Source organism: Lacerta agilis, chromosome 2 (assembly GCF_009819535.1).
Source record: "Lacerta agilis isolate rLacAgi1 chromosome 2, rLacAgi1.pri, whole genome shotgun sequence".
Lineage (NCBI taxonomy): Eukaryota > Metazoa > Chordata > Lepidosauria > Squamata > Lacertidae > Lacerta > Lacerta agilis.
Window position 1 is genome coordinate 26504921 of NC_046313.1, and position 25894 is coordinate 26530814.

Here is a 25894-nt window from a genome sequence, read left to right on the forward strand (position 1 = left end):
CATACATTTCTAGCATACACTGCAAGATCATAATGACCAAGGCCATGTGCATTAAAAGGTATGCCACTGAAGACTTGTTCAGTGTTGGGGCGGGGGTATTTTTCCATAGAAAACTCTGTGTACGGATTTCGTAAATCACCAGAAGCATACCTTCTTGGTATAACAACCCCGGATATACCTAGTAAAGCGAGGAACTTCTTTTTGTACGCATCTGCGGCAGCAAGAATCCTGGTGGCGTCACAATGGAAGAGTGATGCATTACCCAGCAAAAAAGACTGGTTCTATAAAATCTTAGAATATATTGAATTGACATCTCTTTCAGAAAAAATAAAGGATAACCCGAGGAATAGATTTATGGAGGAATGGAATAGCTTTCTGTGTTATCTAAGAAAGCGGTATAACATCAACATGGTTATGGCGCTGGAATGACTCTTGTCCAATTTTTGAAACGTTATAGAGAAAAAGCAAGTTTTGAAAGTATATATTGATGAACAGCTTTATTTTCGAGGATGTCAGTGTCATGTTCTCAATTCTTAATATATCAATTGTGGTTTATTGGAGAAATGGATGAGGGGAGTCAAATATTAGTATATATTTATACTAATATTTATATTAGTATTTATATTCTATTTATATTAGCTTTTTCAGTTTGAATAGAATGCTTAGTAGACTTTATATATTTAAATGTATAATTCTTTTTTAAGATTTTAATTTTTTTGTTTTGTTTTTTTGTTTTGGGGGTTTTTTTATTTGAAGAGAAAAGATTATGATTGAATGATGCATGTATAATCTATCTGACTTTGTCTTGATTGTTTGGTTGTATGTTGGCGTTGGTGTATGTTGTTAAAAACTAAATAAAAAGAAAAGAAAACTCTGTGTATGATGCCCATTGCTGGCACTGTGTAACAGTGGTTTATTAGCTTGTGGAATTTGAAGAGCAATTTCTGGAATCCTCTTCAAGAGGAAATTTGGACATGCACATTAATTATGTATCTTAGGTAGCATCATTATTATCTCTGTAATCTAGCTCTCTTTATGTGCACACACTAATGCAGAGAGAGCTCCTCCAGAAGGACTGCAGCTATCCCTTTCAAAAAAAGGAGTTACAAGAAGTTCATAACAACTTAATGTGGGGGTACATAAAGGTGTGAACAAACTGAAGCTCTAAAATCAAACATTAGCAATGACACTTTTATTGGTTTCTTGGTAAGTGTACAGCAAATTTGACATGAGAGGGACTGTGATTTAACTCCATCTGCAAATCATGTACCTTGTTGAAGACCCATATTTCTCCATTTACTGTTGGTCTGGGGACACCATGCCCATTGTAGTGGAAGAGAACTCTCTCTTCCTTGGCATTTCGACGCAATGAGGTGCATAGCTTTTTAACTTCATCCACTGTAGGATCAAGACTCTGCTTGTATCGGGCCTGGTTGGAGAGAGGAAGGAGAGAGAATATATTACATTGTTTTATTTTTGCATATGGATGAGAATTAACAATAATTTGACATTTTTCCTACATACAAGAATGAAGCTCGCTTTCATTTATATAGAACATATAAATCAATAAGCAGCATATATCTTATAATGTTTAAACTACATTTGTGTGCCCCCTTTGACAATTTCCCATGAACTCTTGCCTCTTATTCATTATTAAACAACTAAATAAACTTGGACAACTTTAAAATATCCACCTGCAATAAAAGCATCTCTCTCTCTTCATAATGCATAAACCCTCCTACAAATTATATTAGTATCAAAGGAACTATCCGCAGTCCTGAAATGATTACAGGGTATAGCTAAAGATGCTGCAACAATTTAGGCCTAGACAATAGGTCATTAAACATTCAAGAAGATAGAAATCCCAAATGAAATCCTTGTTCAAATGAAAGTTTATTGTAAGTTAAGCCCCTAATTCGTTTTTCAAACTCACTAGCAGACAATGGCCAGGGCACGAAGAACTACTTACAGTAGACTAAAGCAAAAGGTATATACCAGACCAGAGGCATTTTCAGACTCACCCCTCCTTTGAGTCCTGCTGGATCCAACAGCAGCCAACAAGATGTCTCTTGGAAAGCCCACAAAGCAGGGCAAGAACACAAAGACCTCCCTGATTTTTGTCCTAGCAACTGGTATTTAGACCTATACAGTAGTACCTCAGGTTACGAACTTAATTCGTTCTGGAGGTCCGTTCTTAACCCAAAACCATTCTTAACCTGAGGCGCGCTTTTGCTAATGGGGCCTCCCACTGTCACCGCGCTGCTGGCACACGATTTCCGTTATCATCCTGGGGCAAAGTTCTTAACCCGAGGTACTACTTCCGGGTTAGCGTAGTTTGTAACCCAAAATGTTTGTAACCCGAGGTACCACTGTACTGCCTCTGAACACAGAGGTTCCACTTAGCTTGTGTCCTATACTCATGCATACTACTAGAATGAAAACTATGTGCCAATTTCATGTAAGAAACCAGAAAATCTACCACTGACACAGTATGTACAGGAGGTTCATGTCCCTCCACAGATAGCTCCAACTTTGTTCTACCACAAACAAAAATTAAAAGACAGGTATGCACATGGCATCACTTGTGAGTATATTTTCCTAAACAAGTGCCCCTGAAAGCTAGTGGAAACTACAACTGAAGTGCAGTGCCAATTCTAACACAATATTTTCGGCACTCGGACACTCTTAATGTAATGTTTTTCATGTTTGGCCCCCCACCGCTTACTGCAGAAAAACAGAAAAACACTGGTACAGTACATAGCAAAGCTCTTGTATCAATCCATTCATTTCAGAAGAGCTTGAATCAAAATACAGAACAAACGTCGTTTAAATAACTGCATTAGGAAGGCTTATAATGGGGTTGAGGGGAGGACAACCAAGCAATAGCTACAAATTTAAAGGGCAAAGAGCTACTTCTAAACGAATATATATAACCCTATTTCCTGTGTTGAACAGTGTCCTTTCACAATGTTTTTGAAAATGCTGTACAATGTCCTTTCACTGTTTTCACTTTTTCTTTTCTTTTTGTTGCAAACTTCTAAAAGGTACTGCAGCATTTTCCCGTAAGAAATAGTAACCTTTCACTGCCTGTTTTTCTTTCACATTTTTGTGGGTTTTTTTACAGGAATAAAGCAGCAAGTTAACACAATAGTGGTTCTTGGCATTTCAGGGTGTTCTGTTAAAACTGTGCCTTGCAGTGTAATATTTCATTCCACTCACCTGTGTTTATGAGCAAGAGACAAGCAGCTGCAGGAAAGATGCTGCTAAAGTCTGTCACTCCAGAATGCTGCACAGAGTAGACTGCATTAATGCAAGCATCATCTTCTAACTCACTATCATAGCTTACAGTGCCGTTATGAAGGTGCTGATTTGCAAAATGCATGCCTTAAATCACATTCTGCCTGTTGGCGCATTTACAAGACACTATAACCAAGCCCTCGAGTGGGAGGCAATTTTTCAATTCTCGCTTTGAGGAGGGGGTAGGGGCAATTTCCTTGCTGGAATCTCCGTTGCATCCCCCTAGCATAGCTATTAAACTGAGTTCATAATTAATAATGGTGAATGGAAAGAAGAGTCGAACTCTACATAGAACACCACTTTCACATTTACAGAGCAGAGTTGTAGTAGGAAGAAACAGGAAAAAAACAAAGAACCACTAAATAAGCAGTTACAGTATACTGTATACCTATCTGCCAAGCAAGGAGTTTTAGCCTTCGCTTTTTAAAATAGCATTCTGATGTACAGACAAGCCAAATTTCCATTCATGTTGCTCATGATGAGAGGTGTAACCAGCAATTTGTTTTGTTTTGACAACACTATAATAATATTTCCTTTAGAGAGAAACAGAGAAAAAGCAGGGAAGTGATTAGGAAGAACTTCAAGGAAAAGCTTGCAAACATTACCAGTTCTTATTTGTTTGGTTGTGTTGCATACTATGAGGTTGCATTCAACTGGGTAAAATATCACTACAGGACCACTAATGCTACTGGGATCAGAGAGATGAGGCATTGCCTCCATCCAGGAAAAAAACAACACTAAATTCCAGCTTCAGAATTCTGTCCTTGGAAACATCAGAAGTTGTCTTATACTGAGGCAGACTATTGGTCCAAAGAGCCCAGCATTATCTACATTGACTGGCAGCAGCTCTCCAAATTTCAGTCAGAAGTTTTCCCCAGGTCAACTAGCAGGTGCCAGGGACTGAAGTTGGGACCTTCTCCATACAAAACAGATGTTCTACCATAAGCTATGCCCCTTCCTAAAATAGGCTTCTCAGATTTCATCAAAAATATTCTCTCTTTAAGCCACAGATTCAACTCTATATTTAGTCTCTAAAAAGATTTAATCACATGCTTCACTTATCAGTTTCATTAACTAGCACAGGTACATCATTTAAAGATTGTCTGGATGTTACCACTGCCCCCTTCTAGAAGGCAAACCAAACCTTATGTTTTGACTATTTACATGCCCCCAGTGATTACAACACCAAAGAAAAAAAGCAATGTGAAGAGCACAGCTTGGTTCTTTTGATTCATGGTTATTTCCCCCCAGATGTTATTCTGTCAAAATGAGTTCTCTAAAACAGTGTTCACAGCTGTTATGCCATTTTAATGACAGCACAAACATTGTGCAAACAGTAAATCGGGATGCAAGATTCCTTATAAGCAAAAAATAAAATTTTGTGTGTGTGTGTTTCAAAAAATATTGATCTATCCTGTTTTTATCTCATGAAACTACACATCAAAACTGCACTTCCTTCCAAATGAATGCTCTCCTGTGCCATAACCCATTTTGGTTGCTTTGTGTCTTAACACCCAATCAGACCTATTTCCTGAAACTACTAACTATGATCTTATTCTTCTCCCACTCTCTGTACTTCCCCCCTCCTTCAAATCAGCTATAAAGAACAGTCAATACATCTTGAAGAAAAGGCAGTGTGGATTATATTTGTCTCAGTGCATACAAGAAAGGCTCCATGATCACTGCAGATGGTGACAGCAGTCAAGAAATTAAAAGACGCCTGCTTCTTGGGAGGAAAGCAATGACAAACCTAGACAGCATCTTAAAAAGCAGAGACATCATCTTGCCGACAAAGGTCCGTATAGTTAAAGCTATGGTTTTCCCAGTAGTAATGTATGGAAGTGAGGGCTGGACCATAAAGAAGACTGATCGCCAAAGAATTGATGCTTTTGAATTATGGTGCTGGAGGAGACTCTTTAGAGTCCCATGGACTGCAAAAAGATCAAACTTATCCATCCTTAAAGAAATCAGCCCTGAGTGCTCACTGGAAGGACAGATCCTGAAGTTGAGGCTCCAGTACTTTGGCCACCTCATGAGAAGAGAAGACTCCCTAGAAAAGACCCTGATGTTGGGAAAGATGGAGGGCACAAGGAGAAGGGGACGACAGAGGACGAGATGGTTGGACAGTGTCCACGAAGCGACTAGCATGAGTTTGGCCAAACTGTGGGAGGCAGTGAAAGATAGGGGTGCCTGGCGTGCTCTGGTCCATGGGGTCACGAAGAGTCGGACACGACTGAACGACTGAACAACAACAACAACATACAAGAAAGAGTATGCAATACAAAATACTTACAGGATTTCTACAAACTAAGGGTGTAATTCAACCCCCCTCTGAGCTGTGTGGGACTGAATGGAGGTGTCCCTCTGCCCAGCCCGCTGATAACAGAAAAAACCCCAAAGTGAGCATTCAAGGGCAGGGAGGACCTGAGCTGCTCTGGGATCCACTGGATCCCATGATGGCATTGGGCCTGATAACTGTGCCAGCTGCTGGTTGATACAGTAGTCTGTCTGACCTCCCTTCTTTCCCAGCTGGCATACGTGGCAGAGATGTGGATGTGGCCCTGACACTGTTAAACCCTGCTGGACAGTGACTGGGCTTAGGATTCCACACTTTGAATTTTCCATTATTTTTCACATATCCCACCCCTCCTTAAATGATCTCAAAACATGAGACATGGAAGTTATTTTATGGTCACAACAACCTGAGGGCAAATTTATTTTTAATTTTATTTGTTTACTGCATTTATACCTTATTCTCCAAGGTGCTCAAGGTGGCATACATAGCTCTCCCTGCTCCTCATTTAATCCCCACAACATCCCTGTGAGGTAGGTTAGGCTATGAGGCAGTGACTGGCTCAAGGTCACTCAGTGAACTTCAAGACTGAGTGAGGATTTGAGCCCTGTCTCCCAGGTGCTAGTCAGACTAAAGCACATTTGCTGAAGAAATGGTGGACTGCCTGTCTCACTTTGCTACTAAACTACAAGCATGGTCAAGCACTTACCTGAATTCACTATGCATCTCACCCCACGTGCAGCATGATATCTGTGTCTTATGTTCCCAGTACTCCCATTTACAAAAAACTGATTATCTATATGTTTCAGGTGTTTCAGACGTCCCATGGGTCATTTACACAAAATGGAACATTCTGCATACATGTGGGAAGATTCTAAGGACTATCACAAAAACAAGAGATCAGAGAAAAACACAAAGAAACAAAAGCACAGATTGGTAGGTCTCGGTGCATTTGGGGAGTGAAATGTCCATCAATGAAAGTTTATTTCTAGTTCCCTTAGTAAAAATTATTTATAAATTTTTTCCATGGTGCAGTGTTAGGAACTGCCCAATTGTGCACAGCCTTTTTGCTTCTCAACTGTAAAGAGTCTTTCCACTCTTCAAGACGGCACAATTTCAGAAAGACCGTGTCTTGCTAAAACTTGAAACCCAGAGCACAAGACTGTTTCTAAAAGTCATATCGATCGATCGATCAATCAATCAATCAATCAATTGACTGATTGCATTCCAGAATAATTATGAGATAAAAAAGAAGCACTTTTCCCAGCAACACAAGGAAGAATTGCTCAATACAGTGTGGGAGCAATTACAGTGGAAACAGAGTACATACCTTCCCTAAACAGAAAAGCAGTAATTACTACAAGAGTTGCCAACTAAATTGCTTCTGGAAAAAGGTACATCAGAACAGATCCTTCAATTGACAGAAAACTGACACATGCTTAGAAACAGATTCTAGCAAAGAAGCTATCCTCCACTGTCAACCACAACACCATTATCTGCGCTAGACAGAATATCCTGCTGACAGTATATAATCGAAAAGCAGCAAATTGCTTGCATGGAACCTGAAATGGGCAGATTACTCTACAATGCTAGTGGACAGTACAATTTCAAGTCTGGATCCCTGTAAACCACTGTTCACAAGTTGGGAGTCAGCTTCAGGAATGCATGCTGTTTCCTTTGAAATTTGTGAATGGACTCTTCCTCCTCTTGTCAATCTTAACCATAGTTTAGCATAAAATTTTCACCTTTGCTAACCATGATAAATGCTAAACAGTGTTCCCTTCTCAATCAGAATTTGAAACCAAGGTTTGAAATGAGCTTGCATCTGGGTAAGATGGGAACCATGGTTCATATTAGTGTACTTGTAATGCTAGCCCACATTTAAGCTTAACAACAGCAGGAAGTGGAAAATTCACATGAGAGGAAAAGGAATGGATGCACATTCTCAATATTAACTTCTAATTCGTAAAAGAATGGTGTGCAGAGAACCAACATTGCAGTTGCCTTAACTACCGGTATATGTAGAAAACAAAATCTAAGACTCTCTACTGAAGAAATGGGAAACCTGAGGCCTTCCAGTTGTTGCTGAACTACAACTCCCATCCTCCCTGACCACTGGGCCATGCTGCCTGTGGCTGGTCAGAAGATGAGAAGCGCATAGGTTTGTCAACACTACAGGTTTTGGTTGTTATTTTTATTAACAATGCATAGGTGCTGTGTCAACACTACAGTTAAAAACATATTGCGGGTCACAAGTGGCCCACTGCTGCTCTGAAAATATAGCTGTTTCCCCTCTATAAGCATTATACCTGGAAAAATAGGCTACCATCAAAACTTTCAAAAGGAACTTAGAGAGACCTTAAATTGAAAGGCCTAGCACAGGGTAGCAATTTCTCACCAATGTCATGGTAGTAGATTCATATGACAGCAACCGAGAGGAGAGAAACACATCATTTCACATGAGTAATTCCTTTTCTCCTCCGTCTCCACACCCAATCTCTCACATAAACTGCATATTCCAACTCTTAAAGGAAGAAATCTGATGCATTTCATAGTGAAGCCATTCTAATTTTCAGACCACATAGCTTTGGGGGCCCAAAGCAGCACATCTTGTTCCTCCAATCTGCCCTGTATTTTTGCTGTGCCACTCTTTCAAGCTAGTAGCTGACAGGTTTACAACTTTACCCTCCTCACATGAAGATTTACCAAGGGCACCAATGCACAAGATCATATTGGTTTTGTTAAGATTAAGTAGACTGAACCATATCGCTCCTAGATACTGGGAGAGTGCTTAAAGTTGATTAGCTTTAAAATGTTATTTTAAATCACAAACAACTGACACCTAAATGAATTTCCTCTATCGGTGTTAAATGTAGCTTTTTGACAGTAGAAAGACCTCACTATATAGTCAAGATTATGGGTTGTATCCAAGTCATACTCTGAGTAGTTCTGTTGAAATTAATACACAAGGTAGTAATGGCTAACAATTCCATTTATTTCAGTGGCTCTACTGACTATGAGTTAGTCAGATACAACCAAATGTTTTAAAATTTATGACCTTTCGTTTTGTCTACAAACTGATTTGCTTACTTCCCATTAAAAGTGTTTAGTGCCAGTGTTTGTTCCTTTCATAAAGCCTTTTTTATTCCATTATATCCTCTGCTTGTTGTCTGTGTCAGTTATTTTCCACTGTTAGATGTTCCTGTTCCACGTTTTCAAGGCAAAATATCAGCTTTAGCTGAGGATGAGTGCAAAACTAATGGCGTCTCTGCAGATGTATAGATTGGCTTTTAATCCTTCAACAACATTTCACTGTAATAAAAGAGCAATTAAAACTTTAGTGGATAAGGCTGCACTAGCTTCTTTTTGCCACCTACTAGCTGCAGACTAGGGGGTGAGGGGTGGGAAACAAGTACCTACAGCAAAGTCTACTTGACCTAGCAAATTCTTCTTGATTTTTTCTTTGATATTTCCCTCCGTATTTCTGCCTGGTCCTTGGCAAGAAAGCTTTCCTTCTGATTATGGTTATCAGAAAGGACACTCTCAATTACAGCTCCTTTGCTGATGGTATTCAGCTGTATCTGTCATTCCAAAGCTGACACCAAGCTCAGAGTTGTCAAAATGCCTTGTTGATGGGCACCGCAGGACAAGCATGAAATTGCTGGTGGTGATGTCAGTCAGCTGCTTCGGTGGTGAGAATCTGATTTTTATTATCGCTTTAGTGTGAGACTCAAGATGTTATGTCTACAAAAAAAGCCTTGGGGGATTCCAAATTGGGAACAGTCTCAATTCCATTTACAAAATTAAGACAGAACACTTCTTACTTCATTCAATACTGCATTCATCTGAAATCTGAGTAAAGATAATGGCAATACCAATTAATTCATTTCTTCCTATTGATTAGTTGTAGACAGGACTTCAAACAATCTGGAATAAATGCAACTGTGACTATTTACAAAACAAAACAAAACACTACTACAAAGGATTAAGTAAATTTATATTTGTGCACTTGAAAGCCAAATCTAAAACAGTCATAAAACAACAGGAACTTAAAAGTAGAAGTCATGGGGTTGTTGTTGTTGTTGTTGTTTTGCATTTAACTGGCTATGATTTAGAATAGAAGAAAAAAAACCAAAAGCTGCAGAGTTTTAATCAAGACTATGAAGCCATTTCTGCAAATCCTTATTATAATATGCATAACCAATTCTTTTGTTTCTCTTGTGTTCCAGTACAGCTGTCAGGGATTTCTGTGGCAATTTTATTTTGATTAAAAATGCGACAAAAATATGAGAAAGATAACTAACATAATATCCTGTTATTTTTCCAGAATAATTTGACTTTTTGTGCTACATTTCCACTCTAATTGCCCTATGCAGGTTTCGATATGCCAAAAGCTTTTTATTATAACAACATAAACATATGAAGGGGGAAATCGCTTGACACTGAGATTTTCCAAGGCTGTGGAGAGATGACAAGAGGTGCCTCTGTCACAAGCGGAGGCATGAAAAGCAGCTCACGATTTTTCCAGCCTTTGGAAAAACAAAAAATTGCCATTCAAGTCAGTGGTATGAATACATAGGAAAGAACTATGCATACAGGTGGGGCATCACTTACTCTTCCTCCTGCCCCTGTCTCCCTGGACAAGAGACAACCTGCTGTTTAAATGGAGGAGTGGTTGCACCTGCAGTTAACTTCTTTGCATTACAGACTAAGAAAATACTTCATCGGTCTAATTTCAAGCTACCTTTCAGGTATTCTCCAAAGGTTAAAAAAAGTAGCAAATATTTGGTGCAGACCAGGCATGCTGTTTGCCCTTTCATGAACAGAGTAACAGGTACCCTAAAGCAAGCCTTCAAGTGCCAAACTGCCCAGGCTTTGCACACAACTAATAAAGCATATTGTGTGCAAGAGAGAGACAGAAAATGTTAGGATCTACTCTGTCAAACTGTGTGTGCAATTCTTCTGTCTTAAGGGCTGTGAGAACCAGCAGGAGCCTGATTGAGCCAGAGCTCTCAGCTTTGTTTCCCAGCCAGGAATATGTATCAGAGCTCTGGAATTTGCCTGTGCCTTCACCCTGACAGAGAGGGAGAATGTGGAGCAGTGACAGGGCAGAAAAGCAAGGGGATGTAGATGAGCAGAGGTGGGGATGGGTGTCCACCACTGTTATATTACACTGAGATTACTGGAGTGTGAAGGCTTTAACCTACACCAGCAATCCCAAGGCAGCCCAAAGCACAGTCCTTGCACTGCATAGCAGCTGCATTCCCTTCAGTCTATAAGCTGGCTCTAGCCCACTGGCATGTGGCCCTCAACTGCCTACATGTGGCTCTTGGGGGACCAAAAGGTTACAAGAAATATGGTGGGTTAAAAAATAAAGTCCTGTTGCAGATTAAATATTAATAAAAGGTTTACGGTAGCCAATACTTTCCTTTCGAAAAACTAGAATTCATTACAACCTGTGCATGCATAGACATAGACATGGCCCTGGAAACAAAAATTGGGTAGAATGGCAACAAAATATTAAAAATTAGTCTGACAAAATTCTAATCTATGTTAAGAAAAGTGGTTGTTCACAACAGAAATTACTGGCAACTCTGCTTTGACAGACTAACACTGTTCTCTTCTGAACAATGCATAAAATCTGTTTTTTCATCAACTGCATCACCATTTTCCCTCAAAAAGGACCCAGGTTCTACCTTCTGTCAAGCACAAAAAAGGAAATAATGAGAAGTATGTAACATTTATTTTAATTCAGGATTTCAAACATTTAAACAGTATCACTAAATCAGGAATTTGTGCATATTGTGCAGGCACTCAATGTCAATTACTGATGTAATTGAGAAGTTCTAGCTCACTGAATGGATAGAAATATTTTGCATTAGAACTGCAATCAACTGCCAAGCAGCAATGTTTTATCTTATTCCCAGTTCGCCACACATTCATGTCAATCATCCTTTGTTTCCAAGTGCTATGACAGGGAGCCTATCCTGATGACAAGCCATAAAGACAACATCCCATCTGTCCTCAGCATCCAAAACATGAATACTCCATTCTGCTTTATAATTTAGAAGTGCCTGCTTACAGCATAAATATTAGTCACTGTTCAGTAAGGCAGGATATAGGATCTGAACAAGAGTACCTCATAAACAGGAAAAAAGCATGTGAATATATAGGACGGAATCCAAATGGTGTCTGCACTGACAAAAAAGGGGAGGGAATTTTGCAGCCTCCTGAAAATCATCTTGGGAAACTTCGGAGTTCCTCCAGAACATGGTAGAATGTTGGCAAAGGGTGGGCTGCAGGAGGAAAGAGGAATATCAGCAAAAAAAATCATCTCTTCAGCTGTTCACTGGACCAAAAGCACTTCCACTGGAACAAGGGCACTAACTGGATTCTACCCATAGGGTTGGACCCAGACTAAGTTAATTGCATTTACTTAAGTCAAGGTTAAGCCAAAGGTAAAAGGTAAAGGGACCCCTGACCATTAGGTCCAGTCGTGGACGACTCTGGGGTTGCAGCGCTCATCTCACTTTATTGGCCGAGGGAGCGGCGTACAGCTTCCGGGTCATGTGGCCAGCATGACTATGCCACTTCTGGTGAACCAGAGCAGTGCATGGAAATGTCATTTACCTTCCCGCCGGAGCAGTACCAATTTATCTACTTGCACTTTGACGTGCTTTTGAACTGCTAGGTTGGCAGGAGTAGGGACCAAGCAACAGAAGCTCACCCCATTGCAGTGATTCGAACTGCCGACCTTCCGATCAGCAAGCCCTAGGCTCTGTGGTTTAACCCACAGTGCCACCCGCGTCCCAAGCCAAGTGTAACAAAGTGCAATTACAAATCTGGATCCAGTCCAGGCTTTGCAAATCAGAATCCTAGAAGGTTTATTGTGTACTAGACTTAATCCTCAGAAAGAAACATAACCAAATTATGACATAACTGTAAAACTGGAAGGTTAGAAGGGAACCATGAACACGGTAATATCCAAACCCCAGACAGACAGGATTGTATAACAAAAACGAAGACTCCCAAATTTGGCACTAGTGAGGACTTCTTCAGTGCAAAAAACACAAATACAACTATGATGGGAATGTGTCTCTTTCAAAAACAGCTTTCCCTTTTAAAAGACATGGAAGTGGGAGCCCAACTTTAACATCTCATAATTTCTGTATATTTTGCAGGAAATAGTTAGCTCTTGCTTGTTGTTATAAATTGTATAATTTATTTTGTCTACATGTATTTTGCAGCCAGGTACCTTATTTGAAAGCATATAAGGTAGTTGTAAGATGTAGCTTAAGACTAGTTGACAGTTACTTCCCACATTAAGTTTAGATGACATGTGTGCATGGAACTCCATGAAATAAAACCCCTGGGGAACCACAACAGGTTTCCTTAGCAGCTATCTGGACCATCTATTGGTGTAACAAAGAAAGAGAGGCAAAGCAATGTGCATTGTCCTGACAGCGAGAAGTATAATGGGGTAAGCACTTACCCAATGAAGGATTACAATCTACATTGGACCCAGTTTCATAAAAGAGCACTTTCTCCAGATTTTCCTGCTATGATTCCTAAGACTAACCCCCCCCCATAACTCATTGTCTTCTAGAATCATCTTTTCAAAGCACTGTTTTCTCTTTTAAATTGATTTCACATAATGCAATAAATGAAGATCCATTTTAACATTAATGCAACATTTGTTGCATTCTGTTTCACTCATTTTAACTAACTATTGTTTAATGTTTTCAATGAATTGGTGCTCATCCAAAGTGTTTAGAGTGAAGCAATTTAGAAACCTCAGTATATAAATTATGAACTCCTTTCTTGTACTGATTTTGCTGCCAGCATGTTGTTCTACAATCAGTGCCTTTAATTAACCCAAATAAATCAGATTATTTGGGCTAATTAAAGTCCCTGATTATAGAAAAAATGGTTTTTATAAGAGGGTTGGCCTCTCACCTTCGGAAAACTCTGGCATGGGAGTTCCATGATCCTACACCTGCCAAGGGGTACATCTCCTACGTGGAAGTCAGTTACTGAAATAAAATTTTGAACAATGTTCAGGAATAACAAACTAATTGTTGGAAAGTTTAATTTTCCATTTCAATTCTGCTTTCTCTTCTATTTAAAACTTTCATAAGAAAAAGTAACAAAAAGAAACAGGAAGCTAAACTTGTACTTGCAATTTCATTCTTCTCATGACAAAAAACAAAAGAAAGTAATCTACACAGATCACACCTGCCTCTCTGTAACTTTTATATCTCAAATCTATGAATATAGATACCTTTCCTCCCCGAGAGAAGTGGGGCCACCATGGCATTACACACTGTGGGTTTTGGCACTGCATATTTTATCTACAGCATGTCATTTCCTGTCACACTTCATCAATTCACTCACTCAAGAGAGACGCTTTTTGTGTTTGTGCAGGCTTCCATTTCATCATGCTGATTGTGCTGGAGAAGCCACACACAGCATTTCTAAACCAATTAACAGGTCCGAGAAAACAGCTGCTGAAAGTCTTGAATGGGCAATAAAGCAGCCTGCTGGCAGATTAGGTTTAGCTAAAATCCGCAGCAAATGTAGCAGTGCCACTCCATGTCCCATAACAACACAGCATTATCATCCCTGTCTTTTCTTTGCATTTCATTCTTTCAAAAGATAAAGGAAACATTCACATCTGCAATAATTAGTTGATGAAACATTCAGTTCACCAAGGAATACTTTGCAAAGAGGAGGAAGCAATTTCAACCTCTGAACTACAGAGATATGCCCCTGATTTCACTGGCCATACAGCGTAAAACCCCAAAATCAATGGGCTTATTAGATTTTAAATTCTTACTCTGGTGTAGCCCTCGGAGGAATCTGCTTTATACCAAGTCAGGCCACTGGTCCATCCATCTCAGGATTGCCATCCTTCACTGACTAGCAGGCGCTGTCCAGTGTTTCAGACATGAATATTTCCCAGCCATACCTGGACACACTTGGGATTGAAATATGGGACCTTCTGTATTTAAAGCATGGGCTCTGCTACTGAGCTACAACCCCTTCCAGGTAAAGCTTCTAAGTGGGTGCAGCTGAAATGCCTGTAAAACTACTGCATGGCTGGGGATGTTCATGTGAAACAGCTGCAGGCCTGGTAAGCGTGGGACTAGTGCGGAAATACATCTTGTGATAAACTCCAAACATATTATAGCTTGTTTTTCCTGAAGCACTCAGGTAGACCCTTTAATGTCTGAACTGATCTTGAGGTAGTGCATTTAATTAAGATTGCTGCCAGGTCTTAATACTCTAAAAAAATGATGCCCGTTTCTCAGCCTTAGGGTGGGGAAAAAAATGCAAGTTTAAGTAGACCCTTTGATACAAAACCATCACTTTGTTCTGACAAGGGATGCAAGGAAACCACAGGAGGGTGAAATTGAGACATCTGTTATAAACGGACAAAGCATGTAGCCATTACTGAAGATGACAAACTTATTCCAACTCTTGCTTGTCTAGTAGATCTGAACCTTACAAATGATGCAAGGAATTCATCTTAGTTAACTATAATTCTTTCCTCTATCACGTGACACTGATCAGCAGAATTTTTTCCAAGGAGGGCAAAAAAAGGAGTTAGCAGCTGAATCTTCCTAGGCAAGGTGGACTGCAATGTGCATGTTTTCAATATTGTAGTCAATACATCCCCTTTATGTTCCCCCTAAAAGTTTCCCCAGAGGGTCAAGGGCAACTACTGAATCTTGTCCGTCTTAAAGGCCTGCAGTGGGGGTGGGGAGATAATAATAAAAATCATATGGAGGACTCTTGAACAGCTTGGGCAAAGTTCCTTATTTTTGGCAAATCCCTCCTCCAATTACAGCCCCAAATGTTCAGTAAGCCTGTTCTGCACTGAACAGGGGGTGGGGTACAGGAGGCTACAGTGGCAAGGAGAGAAAAGATCACTTGTATGAGTTTGTACTCCATAACACAATGTTGGATGCAATCTTGATGTACATTTTTTGCTACAGAACAGCTTAGAACTGGAGAGAAAAGGAAGGCCCAGAGGACAAAACATCAGAGAGCTGTTCAGACACATTTGGCATCTAGTTCCCAGCTCTCTGTCGCTGTGTGGATGGCTGTGTGGTGCAATAAAGAGAGAAGGAGTTAAAATACGGCACAACCACAATTATCTAAGTGAGTTAAGTTAAGCCAGCTGTAATTGTTGCTAATTGCCTTGCACCTGCTTTAGCCTTGTTGTCACTTCTTGGGCTGGGAGCTTATCAAGAGAGCCCATTGCATCTGGATCTTTGAAGAGGAGAGGTCTAGTGGGCACAATATACCAGAGCTGGTGGTATTTGACATTTAACCCCCAGCTTTCTGCAGGAAGAAGAGGAGTCCATGTGCAACATTACCATGTTATTTAAGTGAGTGGAGCTGACTGTGATTTTTATTCTTTTTTCATTAAAAAGCCTTGCACCTGACTCATTCTTGGTGAGACTATCAGAACTGGAACATTATCAAGAGACCCCATCATGTGCAGAGGCTATACTGAATTACTGCAGCTGATGGATGTGTGTTTATTACTGCACTATAACATCCATACTACTCCCCTTGAGGTTTAGAAAGTGCTGGGTGGTTTTCTTCCTTCCAATATTGTGCCTATAGGGATACAGCAAGGAGGGCCACAGGAGTGCTTCTATAACAATGATTGTGGGCAGAGGGAGGCATTCATTTAATTGTAGATGAAGGAACCCACCTAGCATGAACCACTGAAGCCTGGGTGAAGGAGATGCATGGGGAGGGCATGTCTGTAACAATTGCATCTGCCTCAGAATTCAGTGCAGTACCATTCCAGGCTTGAGGGGCAAGAGTAATCATTGCCCATAAGGAATAAATCTGAAAGTACTTGACACGGGATCAGAGAGACAGAATAGGGATGTCGCTGGTATACTACACACATTGCTGGCCAGCAATCTCTCTATCCTAGCTTGTAAGGGTGGTCTAAGTGGTGTCGGAGAATCCCCAGCAGATTGTTCTGAGTGGCTTCTATACCCACACAGAGGCCCCTTCGGGTGGGCTGGCTTAGAAATTTATGGCCACCACGACAACTACAGGGCAGGCTCAATGCACTCCTGCTCCCAGTGCATAATGTGGATCATGCTTTAAATCAGGGATCATGCTTTAAACTAAGGCCCGGGGGCCGGATGCGGCCCAATCGCCTTCTCAATCCGGCCCGCGGATGGTCCGGGAATCAGCGTGTTTTTACATGAGTAGAATATGTCCTTTTATTTAAAATGCATCTCTGGGTTATTTGTGGGGCCTGCCTGGTGTTTTTACATGAGTAGAATGTGTGCTTTTATTTAAAATGCATCTCTAGGTTATTTGTGGGGCATAGAAATTCGTTCATATTTTTTTTTCAAAATATAGTCCGGCCCCCCACAAGGTCTGAGGGACAGTGGACCAGCCCCCTGCTAAAAATGTTTGCTGACCCCTGCTTTAAATGTAGTCTTCGCTACAGGGTGAATGACTGATGGTCTGCAATTGAGAGCTGGACAGTGAAACAGGCCAGACAACGGCTGGAGTGCAAGCGGTATAATGCTTACAAGAAGGATAGCAGAATAGTGGTGGAGCAATAAAATTGCTAGCACATTTGCAAAGCTAAGCAAGACCGCAAGACCAGGCCTACTACATGGTGGCAAGTGTGGCAAAGAAAGCTTACTTTTTCACCTCCATTGCAACCTCAGATATCCTTCCAGAAAGAATTGTTCCAAGCAGGAAAGACCTATTGAAATATGTGATTGATTGATTGATTGATTTATGCAAGCAGTTATATACTGACCTCTCCCAGAATTTCAGGGTGGTGCACAGATATATATATATATATATATATATATATATATATATATATATATATACACATATACACATATACACACACACACATACATATATATATATATATATATATATATATATATATATATATACACATACACACACACACACACACATATAGCAACATTAAAAGTAGTGCAGAGCCATTATTAAAATGACTGGTCACTTAAGAAAATTGTAAAGCAATTGGATCAGCCTGTGAGCATAAAACAAAGTTTTCAAGAAATGCAGGTGCCTGAATGCCAAAAGGATGCCTGCCAAATCTCTGCCAGAAAAGCTTTCCACAACATGGAATTGGCAACATTAAATGCCTGACTTCTACTTGTGGCCGGCTGGGCCCCTGTAATATAGTCCATGAAGTGTGGTTTGGAACTCTCAGGCTCCTGCTGTAATAAATGTGTGAGACACTTCAAGAGTAAAACTGCTCATTCATGTTGAATTTGATGTCTTGGTTGACTCTGAAGTGTGGTATCCTGAGCACTTTCTGGTCAGATTTTATGAGGCTCTTGTGGCCTGAGGATGTGAACAAGGTTTTCAGCCAACCATGAGTTCCCTCAATCATTGCCCATCTTGGCTGATATGACTGGGTGAGTCCAACATGGATTTAAACACATATTTGCATGAAGGAATGGTGTCTATTGCTTTAAAGAGGCAGTAGTGTGACCACTCCTAAAGGTCCACTCCTGTAACAGTTACCACATAGTTGCAAATATCACCTTCCTAAAATGCTTTGGAAGATGCGGGTTATTTGGACTGAGTGAATAAGAGAGAAAGGGGAAGTGAAATCCCATTATTTCTCCTTGTTCCCTTGATAGCTTTTTAAACAATCAACCACAGCATCTAGGTGAAGGCATAATGAACCAGTGCTTTCACTCTTACCAGCAGGACCAGTTCCAGAAGGAGGCATTGGGGAATTACTGCTCAGCATAATGGTACTTGAACTGTGGGGTCCTGTAGGGTTCCATTCTGCTCCCCATGCTTTTTAACATCTACATGAAGTTAGTGGGAAAGGTCATCAGGAGATTTGGAGGAAGCAACCATCAATTTGGGGAGCAGTAATTGGGCGCAGAAGTAACAGTTGTTTCCTGACTTTTAAGAAAATGACCGGCCAAGCCATTGGAAGTTCATTGAACAACAACTGAAAACAAGCTCCCCTTGGACCTGGAGCAATGTGCAAAACAAAGTTTAGACAATAACAACCTCAGGGTGATTCATCCTAAAATATCTCCATTTTTTAAACAGGCATTTCAATCAGCTTCTAGATCAGTTTTCAAGTACTATAAAGGAATTTACAATAAGTGGTTTCCTTCAGTCATTGTAAAGCTGCAGAGATCACAAATGTCATATAGACTGAGCTCAGTCCTCCCAAAACAAGTAAACACACTGAAGAGGGTTGTACAAGCTACATTGTGTTACATAGCAAGGGACATTACATTTAAAGACCAAAAGCTTAAAAACAAAAGATGATCTCCTGCAGAACTTCTATCAAGACTCACACAGCTATGGGAACAAGTAGATGCAACATTTTCTCCATTGAAACAATGACACAGTGGAGAAGCATCAATATCGCATGCAAAAAAGAAGCTCGTCAGGGTTATGGATGAAAATTAGAAGATAAAACAACGCATTCAATATTTATATAGCGCTCTTTAGGCGTTCAAAGTGACCAAATAAAGCAGTGCAGTAATTATCCCCATGCCACAGATTTGAGGTATGTGGTTGAGAACAAGGGATAGTAGATTGGTTAAGATCACCAAGTAAGTTCATGACCAAGCTGAGATCTGAACCATGAATTTCCAGCTCATAGCTCACACTGCTGCCTAGTGTTATAAAAGCATTTAAATGTATTTTCTTACAATGTGTTTACTAGCAGCAAAGTTGAAGCTGTCATTGGAAAACTTCCAAACGATCATGACTAGCACTGGCAAGGAAGAGGAGAATATATGTCAGACCCAGCTCTTATGCAATCAAGATTGGATGGTGGCAAAAAAAGGAGGAGGAGATGAACAGGAAAATGGCGAGCCTGACTGGAAGATCTTATATGGGCACAGGAGGTAAGTCCTTCCCCAACATTCTTCAAGATGTAAGTTCAAGACCCAGTGCAGACTCAAGTCCTGATAATAAATGCTGAAATGAGAAATACTCCAGTCCACACACTTAAGTAACTGAAATAGCCCTAGGTCATTCCAACTTACTTGCACACACACACACACACACACACACACACATATTGGATAACTTTCAAAACAAAAAGTTATGATGTAGAGTAAAAATTTATCCAGTACTATAATTTCCCATGGATTTTTTCCACTTTTAGAAATGCATTATTTCATAAGAATCATTAGTAACATAATGAATGAATAAAATATAAATTAAATTGGGCATTTGGAATATAAAAAATACACATCAAATCTAAAATTCAAATAAGGAGGACTAGTGGTCAGGGATGATGGGAATTGGAGTCCAAAAACAGCTGCAAACCCAAGTTTGGAAAACTCTGGTTTAAAGGATGGTATTCAGCAGAGACCCATTGGAATTAATGGACATAAGTTAGGTCCATTAATTTCAATGGGTCTACTCTAAGTACGCCAGCTCCCTCAGCCAATAAAGCAAGATGAGCACTGCAACCCCAGAGTCGTCCATGACTGGACCTAACTGTCGGGGGTCCCTTTACCTTTACTCTAAGTGAAACTTAGTTCAATACCATCCAGGGAAACAATTTTATTAAAAGTATCAACACTATTAAAATATACTTGTTCTTCAAGCAACAACATGATTAGATATGCACTGTACCTCTCTCTCCTTTAAAATGCAATTATAAAGATTTCTAGATGTATTTCTAATGAAACAATGTCCTGTTCTCTTCAGGCCACAAAGGGGACATGAATACCTGCAGGCAAGAACACTCACAAAGGGCACAGTAGTTTAATTATAATTACCTCTAGGAACCTTCTAATCACTTGTTATAAATTATTGTGCCAGCTGAAATAATGCAGACCTTCTTTCCATTAAAAGCTGCAGTGCATCACACACTACGCTTTGTGCTGCAAATTGCTCTAAGATGCAGTGCGAACAGAGTACACTTCAGCAATGCCATTGCCAACAGGCACTGCACCAGGGCAATCTGAGCTACAGATTGAAACTTTGGGTACAGAAACCTGCAATTTGGATAAGAGGTCTAGGAAATGTTTCATTGCTGTAAACATGCAAACTCCTAGGAGCCATGCACAGCCAGACAGAAGATCAGAACCACTCTCAAAATCCAACGGCAGAATAGAGTGAGCAATCACAGAGAAAAACTTTCAGCGGAGGTGATTCACACTCCCCTTACACTGATTTCATTTGGATCATAATCAGGCCCTATTGTCTGTGTCACACCACGAGTAACAAGTAATTAACTGCATCGTGCGTAAAGTAAACTTAATTTTAAAACAAGTTATGAACAGGAGACAAAGGAACATATTTACCTAGAAAACAGAACACAATTGCAGGATCTCATCTGAGGATAATCTTGTACTGAATAGAGTGCACAGACAAAATACAGGGTGATATAGGACCATGGAAGAGTAGGAAGAGCAGCTCAGATTACCCACTGGTTACTTGTGATTACATCTGTCCCTGCCTGGCAAGGGGATGCAGGAGGTTGTCTTCTCATGTAAGAAAGGCAATGTCAAGACCTAGATTTTTTAGACCACAGGTGTATTGAGGGAGTTGCAGTGGCAGTACCTGAAAGCAACTATTGGGAAGGTCACAGAAGGGGCAAAGTGCATTTCTGAGCATGTGAAAAGTGTTTTCCCTTCAAGTAATCACAGGAAACCTTCTATCAGAGCAATGAGGATCAGGGACTACTTGTCTGGGGAGGATGCTCAAATCCCTGCTTCCTCTCTGTGGCACTGCTTATGGGCTGTTGCCTAATCCTAAACATCTAGAAACAGAAGAAACAAAGTAAGTTTGAAGGTCTACTTTAAAACATTCAGAGAAGGTGATGAAACAGCCCAAAGAATCCCAGTTATTCTGTATTATTTGTAGACCTAGAGGAAGGCTGGTGGACAGCAAACAGATATTCAGGGGTTGATTGAAAACCCCAAAGAATGGGGGGAAGCATCTGATCAAGCACTTATTCTTGTCCATTAAGGGCCTGCTCAATTTGTTTGAAGGAAAATTGGGATATCCCTTTATATAAATCTTTGCCATAATTCTTCCCAGAAAGTATGAAAATAAAAATGCACACATGCATATTCTGTGTGGGCTGCAACACATTTAGCAGCCGAGAGTGTGTCAAAGCCAAATGGCCAATTTATCATTGTTGGCACCACAATAAGGCAACATCACCTTTTGAGGAGGGGGAGGAAGGGAGAATCATTATACCATATTTAATCACTGTTGCTATTGAAAAACAATTAACCACCGGCAATTGACAGAAAGGTTGCTACAGCCTACAACTTGGTGCTCTCCAGATGCTAACTCCCATGAGTCCTGGCCAGCATGGTCAACAGTCACAGATGATACATAGCCTAAAAGCTCAACAACTTTGGTCAATCCAATGGGTGGATTACTGCCAGTTTTTTATAGTGGGAGTAGATTGCAGTCTCTTGAGAGTAGGCTATGCCTGGCCTAAAACATCTGGAGGGCACTAGGGTGGGAAAGGCTACACTAAATCCAGCTTTCCATTAATTCATTATAATATTATCTCTCTAAACATGTAATTATGTTTCATGTATTACAGCTGTTACACATTCTGCAATTTTCAACAGGGTACAGCGTAAGCTAAAAATATAAATGAATAAGTTTTCCAAAATAATTTTTAAAATAGGATGACTTCAAGCCACTTGCACACTTTGAAGACTGGATCCTGAGATACCTTTCCTGTACCATGATGTATGTGGCAGGGCAGGGAGGTCTCTAAATTACAGTATCATATATATATTTTTTGGATAGCATATTTGCTTTAGAGAAGCTGGTATAGTCATTGGAAAACTGGTACCTATGTTTAAGCAATGCATCTTCAGCCTTGCTGGTACAAAATTTATTTAATTATTGATTTCCCACCTTTTTCTCAGTGGAGCTCAAGGGTCTACTACTCTTCATTTAATCCCCACAACAACCCTGTGAGGTAGGTTAGGCAAAGAGACAGTGACTGGCCCAAGGTCACCCAGCAAGCTTCATGGCCCTGGCAGATTTGAACCCTGGTCTCCCAAGTCCTAGTCCAACACTATAACTATAACCATGACACCACATTGGCTCTGCAATACATGCTGATGAAGTTGTCTTAGTCATAACCCTTGCAATGTATGTGTCAAGACCACAGTCCAAATCTGAGCTTAGCTGTCATTATGATACATTATCCACCTAAGTTTACTTTGTTTTTTTATTTCCCATCAAAAAAGCTTCAAACTATGTTTTTAAAAATCAAGTCAATCTCATTATTATGAGGCAGTTTGTATTTTAAACTCAACTAATCATTTGAACTAAGAATTACATAACTTATTTACATTTTGTCCTACAAATGATATTAAAGCAGAGTGAAATTTAGAAACTGAATTATTGTAGGAACACTGCTGATTTTCTATCTTCAGTGGAACAGAAGGGCTTCACCACACAGTTATATGTACAGAGGTGTGTGTGTGTAACACATCACACACAAAAGCCAGTGTCATTGACCAAATGAATTCTAGGACCAGTTCTGAATGCAAGTCCCACCTCTGACATACAATAACTGGTCACGTTTATATGTTATTTCTGCAATGGCTGCTGCCCAAACGAACCACCTGTATGACTGTCACAATGGGAACAAATAAGACGTGCCAATCATGAGTGGGTGCCTGGATCATGAGGCTACTTCAATAAGGGCTAATAGCAAAGCACTCACTCTAAGTCTCATTTGCCCATCCATAAAGAGGGAACAATAGTGCCCTATCTCACAATGAAAAATATTCAGCAATTCAGACAACTAGTACTTGTGGGAACTACCTGCTACTTAATCTATGTAACAAGATATAAAAACATCTATGAGGAGGATTCATTACTGTTTTGCTCAGCGTTTGGGACACATGCTATTTAAAACAAAAACTACATATTTTTTGATTAGCAAGAATAAATATGGTCCCTTGCTTTGAGGAGGAATTGATCAAGGCATTTTTTACAATGTTTCTACTGACACATGACCAAATTAAAACACCTAAGAAACTGCATAATGCTGATGTTCTACAAAACATGATTTACAAATTGAGATACTGTCTCAAGGATGTTATCCCCTCTCCCTTGACATTAATGGTAAAAACTAATCAGTTTCCCCACAAATCACACATCAAATCATAGTTTCAAATAACCATTAACAAGGGAAGCACTGACTCTGGCTGGGCATTGTGCGTTTGTAATTTTAAACCATGGTAAAACAATGCCAATGGAATGGGGGAGGGAAATGTCTAGGGAGCAGAGAGGGTGAGGAAAGAGAAAGAGTCTCCAAGGCCATCTCCCAATTTGTAAAAGAAGTGTCAATGTTACATTTCAGGGGAGGCCTACCCAGTTTTGCCACCTGAGGCGAAACAGGAATTGCCACCTCACTGTGCCACTACGCCCCCAACTTTGCTGCTGCCAGTGCTTGGTTCTCACCAAACACAGCGAGAGCCAGGGTGCTCTTCAAAGTATTGCAACTCAGCTTCTCCCCCAGGCACACAGGGATGCCTAGGCTTTCACTGAACTTGGTGGGAGCTCCTCAAAGCACTGCCACTCCACTACTCCACTTCTCCACCCAGGGATAAGCAATGACGTACACCAGACCACCTCCCTGCGGTGTGGGCAGAGCCTCTTGAACTTCTGCCGCCTGAGGGCTCCACTGATATGTTCCTTATATTCTGTCATAATAAAAAGCTTTTGTGAGAAGAAAGACCTCTACAGAAAAAAATGTTTTAATAATGACAACATTTGTTAAAGCTTTAGATATCACTCTTCATCTTTACTCGGCAGCAAATGTCACAACATTGAATTTTAAAGAATTTGGAAGTTAAGCTAACTATATGGACTGTCATTCATTTTTTAAAATAAGAACCACAAAGCATATACAACAACGGAAGTGTGCCAACATTTCAGTAGAAACAAACTCTCTACCAGTAAATCATTGGTGGTGGTGAAGTTCTTCTTCTTTTTACAGGGGTCATAATTTGAACTGTGGAAGGGCCAGCAAGATTGGCTCCTCCATTGACATGGACCAGGAATATGCTGAGGGGCTACATTTTGCCCTTTGGGCACTAGTTGCCTGTTCCTACTATATACATTTTAAGGTGATTTCTACTAAAATAAAATAAATTAATTCTGGTAAAGGAGGGAGAATCAGGTCTTCTGAATTTTCATAATACAAATTAAACTTCCAACATTCCATTTGTAGGAAGCAGCCAGAAAATTAAAATAAAGTATTTCATGTAAAAGTTTTGAACGGTCTTGTGAAACATATACTCTCACATTACTGCGTGATCACATCATGCTGGCTTTCTGCAGTGGCCTCGGCCCTGAACCACTTTCTCCTTCCCCATTTCTTTTGTGGCATACAGGGGCAGCTCAGTTCTTATGCATGACATTGCTTCAATCCTGCCGTTGTCTGAGTAGCATGTTGCTGCTAGGATGGTTGTGCTAAGTCAAGTGAACTATGCAGGTAAGAAGAGGAAGAAGACAGTTTGAGTTCTTTGATCATAGAACTTTCAGGCAATTTCCTTGAATGTGTGTGTGTGTGTGTGCGTGTGTCCAAGTACAAATCTTTTCCAATGAAAACTTATCATATCACTACAGCTCCTGTTATCTGTTATTTATGTAGGTCAACCAGGTCAATAGGCAGGCACTGAGCACTATTGTGTACTAGGTGCCAATCTATCTATCTCTCTCTCTCTCTCTCTCTCTCTCTCATGTTATGTAATCAACACCACTTCCATTGCCTCAACTGTGTTTATTGTTAACATAAATGGATTATATTTTATTGGCAGATTATCCAAGTTATCCATAAACCTTTGCACCCTGCCCTATTTCAAAGGGGACTTGCTTAGAAACAGGTAAAACACATATATGAGAAAGAACTATTAAAAGTCAATTGAAATAATGGCCTGTGCATGAGCCACAACTAAGAAGTCCCATAACTGTGAACAATCACCCTATCTCTCTGCTCCTGTGAGTCAACACAATATATAGATGATAATACTTAAAAGATACCAATAAAATCTTATTGGTCACAGTAGATCATATGAAAGGAAATGGTCTCTAAGGTATGTTTGACTCAAGACGGCTAGGGCAAAATGAACATCTTGCACTGAGCCCAGAAAGCAGGCTGCAACACCAATATAAAAGATGTAAAGATTATGCCAGTTAAGGTGAGTTCAATGTCATTTTAGGGATTCCTCTTATACTCCCACTGTGCTGAAATACTTAGGAACAAGACTTAATGAGATTGACCAA

At 40.1% G+C, this 25894-nt stretch overlaps 1 protein-coding gene across 1 annotated transcript in view; it reads right to left on the reverse strand.

Annotated features, from left to right (window-relative positions):
• The window catches only part of RPTOR (regulatory associated protein of MTOR complex 1), a 312090-nt gene that overhangs the window by 206101 nt on the left and 80095 nt on the right, over positions 1-25894 (reverse strand). The window contains 1 exon segment of the mRNA XM_033138999.1: positions 1271-1429. Coding sequence (XP_032994890.1) covers positions 1271-1429 — 159 coding nt within the window.